Here is an 8,271-nt window from a genome sequence, read left to right as displayed (position 1 = left end):
ACCCCCCCCCCCCCCCCCCCCCCCCCGGATATTTTTAATTAAGTTTTGACTGCTTTGTTATTAACGGTCGGCGGACCTGCACAGCTGAACAAAAGGGGCAGAGAAGATCAGAGCTGAGGGGGTGTTTGTCTTTTCATGGCCGTCAAAGAGCATTAAATCCCTGCTTTTGCATGATTCAGACACGGACCCTGCTCTGACATGTCTGCTTTGGGATCTCAGCTGTCGTCGGCCGAGCGCGTCCTCCGAGTGCAGCGGCTGAACGTCCATTTGGGCGATGGATCGCTGCCTGGCAGTCCCCGTAGTCTCATCTGAAGCTTAACTGAACTTTTTACCTCTTTCGAGGTTTTAGCTAGCGCGTCTGTAATGCGTGCGGCTAGCTTGGCGTTGGACAACGTTTGAACAATGTAGCTGTGACATACACCGATATTTGAAAAGTGCAGCTGATGGTGGTGTACAGGATACTTTGAGAAAGAACCAGAGTAACTGGAAAGTATAACGGATGAAATCAGGCGCTGGGTTTGTCACTTTTCCATCTCTTCTGAGTTTGCAGGTATCTTGTTTTTAATGATAAATCTAACAGACAATTTAACAGTTCACTTTTTTTATTTTCAGCACGCAAACGAGGACGTTGAGAGAATGCTGCTAGGCAACAAGTGTGACATGGAGGACAAGAGGGTGGTACCAAAAGCCAAGGGAGAGCAGGTGAGATGGGCCGCTCTCATGTACATTCAAACCTGTTCACCCTGAGGTCTTGGACACTTTGTGAGTTTTGTCGTTTGGTTTAATAAAAGCACGTTAAAACTTTTCATCCCCAAAAGAAGTTAAGTCTCAGTTTTCCGCCTACGCCATGTGCTGTTTATGATTTTCAAGAAAACACTCATTTTAGCTGTTTTTTATTTTATGTTGCCAAAACAAACATGCTGCGACGCCGTCAGGTCCGCATCAGACGTCTGTCGCTTCGCAGATAAACCTACTTGATGAAAATGGTTTCCATCCAGCTCACGGGGGACACTTGATCTCTGTCCCGCATGGAAGATCAGCAGCTTTATTTTTGGACTGGACCTTCTTCAGGCCACGTCCACGGGTTCTAACTCGGTTTGTTTCTCGTCTGCAGATCGCGAGGGAGCACGGCATTAGGTTTTTTGAGACGAGTGCTAAGGCCAACATCAACATCGAAAAGGCTTTCCTCACGTTAGCAGAAGACATCCTCAGAAAGGTTTGTTCATCAGCGGATTGGGACGATGGATTATGTTGATGGTCAGACCCAAGCGGCAGATTTGAGCTTATATCTTCAAGCTCATTTAGTTTGTTTTTTATGAATACATTACAGGAAAATGAACTCAGAATTAATTAAATTGTTTATACAAGAAAGAAGGAATGAAGACTGTCTGTTGCATCTTAGTTTAAGGATCATGTGACCTGTATAATTTATCATTTACAGTATTCAACACAAGTATCACATTTATTCTTTAGGTAAAGTAAATACATATATTCTTGTGATTTTTAACTAAACACCAGACCAAACGAGTTGTTCCAGATATTTCTCACTGGGTCAAACTATTTTATTTATTAAAGACTAAGGTCTGCTGTGCAGCATCGTCCAGATAACGTTTGTTTTTCCTCCACGAGGCGTCAAAACTTCAACATTTTCCATTAAAAAGCTGCAAAAATCAAACGTAAAATGAAAGCACTCAGTCTGAACTTGCTCTTTTTCCTTCTCCAATGTCTTTTAAATTATTAAATTCATAATTCCAAGTCCTTTAATCTCCTTACAGGATTAAATAACTCTTCCTCTAATTCTTTTAGTTAAACTTGTCTTTTCAGTGACTCTGAAGAAAGTTGTCTTTTTAATCTTTTACATTATTTTTATATAAATAGTTGTCCAGTCAGTTTGTTTTACATTTTAGGGCAGGATATTGTACAGATGAGCAGTAACGGTGAAAACTGTTCATTCCTCTTGCTCCCCTCGGAGCATGTGGAGGGGCATTAAGTGCATAACAGATTATAAAGGAAGGAGTGAACAATGTCCCAAAGACCCATCTCTGCCTGATGCCCTCAACAAGTTCTATGCACGCTTTGAAGACCCGAACAGACCACCCAGCACCAGACTCACCTCACCACCGGATGAAGAGCATCTCAGCGTGACCTCAGCAGAAGTAAGGAGTACCTTCAGGAGGATTAATCCGCACAAAGCAACTGGCCCAGACAACATCCCCGGAAAAGTGTTGAAGGAATGTGCTGATCAGCTCTGTGAGGTGCTGGCAGACATCTTTAACACCTCACTTACCCTGGAGACAGTTCCCACCTGCCTGAAGACTGCCACCATCATCCCAGTCCCAAAAAGCTCTACAGTGACTGGTCTGAATGACTATCGGCCAGTGGCCCTCACCCCGATAGTCGCTAAATGCTTCGAAAAACTGGTCATGACTCACATCAAAACAACCATCAACATCAACGAGGACCCTCATCAGTACGCATACCGTGAGAACCGATCAACAGAGGATGCAATCTCCTCTGTGGTCCACACTGCACTCAACCACCTGGAGCAGAAAAACTCTTACGTCCGTATGCTCTTTGTGGACTTCACATCCGCCTTCAACACCATGATCCCCCAAACCCTGATGGACAAACTATCCACACTAGGACTAAGCCCCTCCATTTGCAACTGGGTACTAGACTTTTTAACAAACAGACCACAGTTAGTGAGGATCCACAACCTCTCCTCCTCCACCATAACCCTCAGCACTGGCTCTCCTCAGGGATGTGTGTTGAGCCCCCTCCTCTTTACTCTGCTCACATATGATTGTGCAGCTACCCATCCAGGCTGTCACATTGTAAAGTTTGCAGATGATACAGCGGTGGTGGGATGCATCACAAACAATGATGAGTCCAGCTACAGGCAGGAGGTGGAACACCTGGAGAGCTGGTGCAGAGAGAATAACCTTCACATCAATGTGAAGAAGACAAAGGAGATGATTGTGGACTTCAGAAGGAACAAAAACACCTACACCCCCCTGAACATAAGAGGATCTGCGGTGGAAGTGGTCTCCAGCTACAAGTACTTGGGTGTACACATGAATGACAACCTCAGCTGGAGCAACAACACCACCAGCCTGATCAAGAAAGCTCATCAGAGACTCTACTTTCTCAGACGGCTGAGGCGAGCTGGTCTGGGAAGCCCAGTCCTCACCTCCTTCTACAGGTGTGCAGTGGAGAGCATCCTGTGCTCGAGCATCAATGTGTGTCATGGAGGCTGCACAGCTGCAGAAAGAAAAGCTTTGCAGAGAGTGGTGAAGGCTGCACAGAAATCTGTTGGAATCAGTCTCCCCACCATCACAGACATCTACACCTCCAGATGCAGGAAGAGGGCCACCTGCATCATGAAGGACCCCACCCACCCAGCACACACACTTTTTGCCCCACTCCCCTCAGGAAGGCGGTTAAGGAGCATTAAGTGTAGAACCACTAGACTGAGGAACAGCTTCTACCCTGAGGCTGTTAGACTCATGAATCTCTAACTAGAATAATCACTGTGAAAAACCATATCATGTTGCTGCTGATCTGTTTCAATGTTGATGTGTTCATGCGTGCACATCTGCTCACAGACTCATGTTCATGTTTGTGCTGATGTTCAATGTTTTATGTTATGAGTGCTTAGTGTATATTTAGTTGATGTTTTTCTTAGTTCATATCTTAGATGTTATTACTGTTTTTCTTATACATTTTATTGTTGGATGTAACTGGGACCCTGTGTACATAATTTCGCTCCACCACATGTACCACATGAGGTGCGAATGACAATAAAGAAACTCTGACTCTGACTCTGACTGAGATAAGTGTCAGAAGTAAATGATCAGACCATGAATCCTGTTGGACTTTGTGTCTGAAAGTCATAAAAGGGTGATCATGTAATCAAACCTTAACGTACAGTTAATTCAACAGTAAAACACGTTAATTCCTGATGTGTTTTGCATCAGTTTTTATTGTCCACTATCATGACAAGTTATTCAAAATATCTCGTGAACCAGTGGACAGATTTTAAGTTAGTTAATCTGTACTGGATTAACTTGGCTTGAGTCAAGATGGCCGCCACGTCTAATTGATTTTAAACTCAAAACGTGTCATTCAGACAGAGGTTGTGTTTTCCTTCTTTATAAACTGTGACTCTGCACTAAAGATGGCGGGTGTTTTGTTGTGGCAGCTGGATGTTTCCACACAAACACGTGTTTTGTTGTTTTCTGAAATTTAATGTGTTCTCGGCTGCTGCCTGCACGGCCTTTAAATGATGCATTCAATGACCCAAAACACACGTTTTCTTCTTGTCGTCAAAAAAACAACGTGTTTACAAGTATGAGATTTGTTGTGCGTTTGTGAAAAAGTACAAGGAATTCTTCAGGATAAGTGTGGAGGAAAAAAAACATTACACTTGAAAAACACTAAGATTTTCAGTCTTATGTTTTTCTAAAGATAGAAAATTCCTCGTGTAAAATTTACTTTCACGTTTAAAAAAAAAAAGATGGAAACCCAAAGTTCCTCTTAAGATCGCACCTTAGATGGTGACTGTGTGGGAGAATAACACAATTTTATATCGACGCAGACACTGAATACAAACCTCAAAACATTCATTAACTTTTATTCTTTAAAAAAAAAAAAGTTATTGAAGCAATTTTTAAAATCTGTTTTAAGATCACAATTTTATTTAAGCAAACGATAAGTAAATATAGTTTTTTTTTCCCCTTCAAGTTTCATTTCCTCATGTTCACTTTTTATTTCTTTGCTGCAGCAAATAAAACCGCTGAAAGTTTTTTTTTTTTTTTAATAAAGCTGCAGGAAATATTCACATTTAGAGCTGAAAAATGGATGAAAAGTGGAGTCATGAACTACGCACCAGTTTTTGTAGTTCTTTAAGTTTCATATTGCAACATAAACACAGATTTGTTTGTTGCATGCTTATAAAATCTAATAGTGTAAATGTTCATTCGCTCGATTCCTCTTCCATGTTTTTTGGCATCTTTCTCATCCCGCAGTTTTCAAGCTACTTCAACAAATCAAATCAAAACGTTCAGCTCTTTCAGGACAATCCTGCTATGACTCTTGGTATTGGTGCAGCTTTAGCTTTTTTTGAAATATTTAGCCTTTTCTACCATTTTTTCCTCCATAGAAAATGAATTGAGCTCATTTTACCTTCTTCAAATCTTTAGATCTGTTTACAACCTTTTGTTCTGTTTCAGCTTCTTTCAGCTTCCTCGTGCAAATTTAAAAAAATCTGCAAATTTCAGCTGTTTTTTCAGCTGTTTTGTGCTCCTTTTCTTACCATTTCTGCTAACTTCAACATTTTTGTGCTTCTAACTTATTTTTGCTCCTTTCAGCTTATTTTTGCAAGTTTCTTTTTTTTTTTTTTCTACTACTGGTATTTCAGCTACTATATAGCTGTTTTTTGTTGTTGCTAATTTAAGCTTTTTCAGCTAATTCCACATTTTTTTGCACTCATTCAACTTTTTTCAGCCTAATTCAGCCAAAAATATGCTTTCTCCACTTCCTGGTAATTTAAGCTTATTTCTGCTTTTTAGATACTTTTCAGCTGTTTTTTTTTTTTTTTTTTTTTATTTTTCATCTTTTTTCCAGATAATTTCCACTTATGTGCTCATTTCTGCTTCTTTCAGCAAACTTGTTCTTTCTGCTTTATCAGCTGGTTTTTTTTTTAACTTTTTTTTTTAGCTAATTTCAGCTGTTTTCAGATAAATTCTAGTTTTTCTTGGTAATTTCTGCTACTTTCAGCCTAATTAACTTTTTTGGCTGATTTTGAATTATGCTTCTTTCAGCTTTTTTCTGCTAGTTGCAGTTGTTTTCTGCTATTTCAGCAACTTTTTAGCTGTTCTGTGCTAAATTTAGCATTTTCAGCTAATTCCATTTATTTTTTAGCTAATTTCAGCTCCTTCCACTTCTTTCTGGTAGTTTAAGCTTCTTTCTGCCTTTTCAGCTATTTTTTTTTTTGCTAATTTAAACTTTTTATTTAGCTATTTTTCTATTTTTGTGCTCATTTCTGCATCTTTAAACCTAAATCAGCAAATGTGTTCCTTCTGCTTTCTTCTGCTGTTTGTTCTTGTTCTATTGTTCTTCAGCAATGAGCAGCCACACTGCATTGTCACAGGAAAGGCAGTTTCTGTAGTTGGCGTCGTTTTCCTAGTTTGGATGTGGTTTGTTGGCGATGAACTCGTTTTATTTGGCGGGAGACGACAGAAGCTGCGATTAAGCTTCTTTGTCAGCCAGACTTGTAAACTGGAGTGAAGTCGCGCCGGTGGTTCGAGTACCACAGGGTATTTTTGTTTTTAAGGTTAACGAGCCGGCTGAATGCGGTTAAATAAAAACGGACAGAAGATTCTTCCTGCGTTTGTTAACCTTTTCTTGTTTCGTGTTACAGACGCCCGTTAAAGAGCCCAACAGTGAAAACGTCGACATCAGCAGCGGCGGGGGAGTCACAAGCTGGAAGAGCAAGTGCTGCTGAACAACAACTCAGTTTCACCCACACTAACGCACGTGCACACACACACACACACACACGTTCTCTCTTAAACTGCTAACTGTCTCGCCCTCTAACCTGTCTCATGAGTTTTCACACTGACACTCTGTCTCTGTATCGGAATAAAACAATAAACTACTTCACTCGTCTGATTCCCCCCGCCCCACCACCGCGCCCCTCCTCCTTCGCAGCACCGTATTCTGCATCCTATCATCACTTTTATTTCTGATAAAAAAAGAGAAATCCAGTCACGTTTCTTGTCATTTGTTTTAAAGGTTAAGAAAAAAACTAACGGAAAAAAAAAAAAAGTGTGAAAGGACTAGCTCATATTTTTAATATTTTGTTTTTGTCCGAGCTCGCTCGGTTAGACGCTCCCAGACTCCACCCACCCACAGCGCTCCCTTTCTGAGGAAATCCACGTAAAGGAAAATTAAAAATCAAATTTAGGATGAACGTTTGTACGCTTGTTGAGCTTTGTCTCGAGTCTGTTCGTTTTGTTCCCAGGTGACAGAAGCGTGGCTAGCTCCTTTTCTATGTGGGGGTTGATTTTGTCCTGTGCCTTATATGGAAGACGAGGGGTGGGGCTGTGTGGTGGGCGGAGCCACATTTACCCAATGAAATTACACTTTAATATTCTGTCAGTTCAAGCTCCTAACGAAGAAGCGGAACTGAAGCTACAGCGTTTGAATTTCTTCTCCAGCCAAGAGAACCACATTATCCAGTATGTCCTGTTTATCGATGTTTTATTTGTATGGTTTATCTTGCATTATATTTTTGAGTTATTTTATTTTTTCCTATTTGTTTTTTTTTTCCTGCATGCAAAGTTCTTTGGGTTGGAAACGTTTCTGTAACCTTGTGTAACGTTTGCCACTGGGTGACTGGGCGGGAGGTACACGAGTTCTCTTTGGAAATTCAAACAGTTTTGCAGATCCATTAAAAATAAGCTTGTTTAAGTTAAATTGTTTGTCCTCAATTGTGTCTCGGCTCACGTTGGGATTTCGGAGCTTATTATTCTGTAAACCTTTAAAAAAAAAAAAGACGACTTTAAAAGACCAAACGGTTCTGATCCTTGTTTTACACACAAATGGCATAAAGAACCCTGTAATGGTGGCAGGTTTAAAACAAATTACCATTAAAATTATTTCAAGTAGTATGAAAAGTTCCTTGTGCAGAAATGTCATGAATTTATATCACTCAGCTGATTTGCACGTGGACTTTCTGTCATATTGCATAAAGAAAGTCAATGAGTCCAATAAAAAAAAGCAGTTGTAAGATCAGAACTGAGTCATATTTTTTTAAATGACAAATTTGTCTTCTGACTTGGCTTCTTAAAACCATGACTTGGCATTTAAAACTCGACTTAGCATTTCTAAAATTGACACCAAAAAAAAGTTCCCTTCTCAAAACGACACCTTAGCATCTCTAAAATGATGACATGACTTCTTAAACCTATGAGTTAGCATCCCTAAATGACTGTCTCAAAAACTTGGTATCTCTGAACTATGATGCAGCATTTCTAAAATGACGACTTTCTCAAATTATGACTTTGCTTCTCTAAAATAACTAACTAACCCTAAATCAATGACTTGATGTCTCTAAAACGACTTGGTGTCTCTAAAATTATGACATTGTATCTCAAACAACTTGGCATTTGTAAAATGAGGACTTGGCGTCTCAAACAATGACTTGGCGTCTTTAAAACCATGACTTGGCATCTTTAAAACAGTGACTTGGCATCTTTAAAACAGTGA

At 40.1% G+C, this 8,271-nt stretch overlaps 1 protein-coding gene across 1 annotated transcript in view; it reads left to right on the top strand.

Annotated features, from left to right (window-relative positions):
* The window catches only part of rab10 (RAB10, member RAS oncogene family), a 21,043-nt gene extending 13,564 nt beyond the window's left edge, over positions 1 to 7,479 (top strand). Inside the window, exons 4-6 of the mRNA XM_037685931.1 lie at positions 613 to 702; positions 1,115 to 1,216; positions 6,422 to 7,479. Of these exons, the coding sequence (XP_037541859.1) occupies positions 613 to 702; positions 1,115 to 1,216; positions 6,422 to 6,505 (276 nt within the window). The 3' untranslated portion in view covers positions 6,506 to 7,479. The remainder of the gene's footprint in view (positions 1 to 612; positions 703 to 1,114; positions 1,217 to 6,421) is intronic.
* Positions 7,480 to 8,271: the final 792 nt, after the last annotated feature.

The sequence above is a fragment of the Nematolebias whitei genome, chromosome 12 (assembly GCF_014905685.2).
Source record: "Nematolebias whitei isolate Nwh7 chromosome 12, NemWhi1, whole genome shotgun sequence".
In the NCBI taxonomy this organism is placed as follows: domain Eukaryota; kingdom Metazoa; phylum Chordata; class Actinopteri; order Cyprinodontiformes; family Rivulidae; genus Nematolebias; species Nematolebias whitei.
This window is presented reverse-complemented; position numbering and strand designations above follow the sequence as displayed.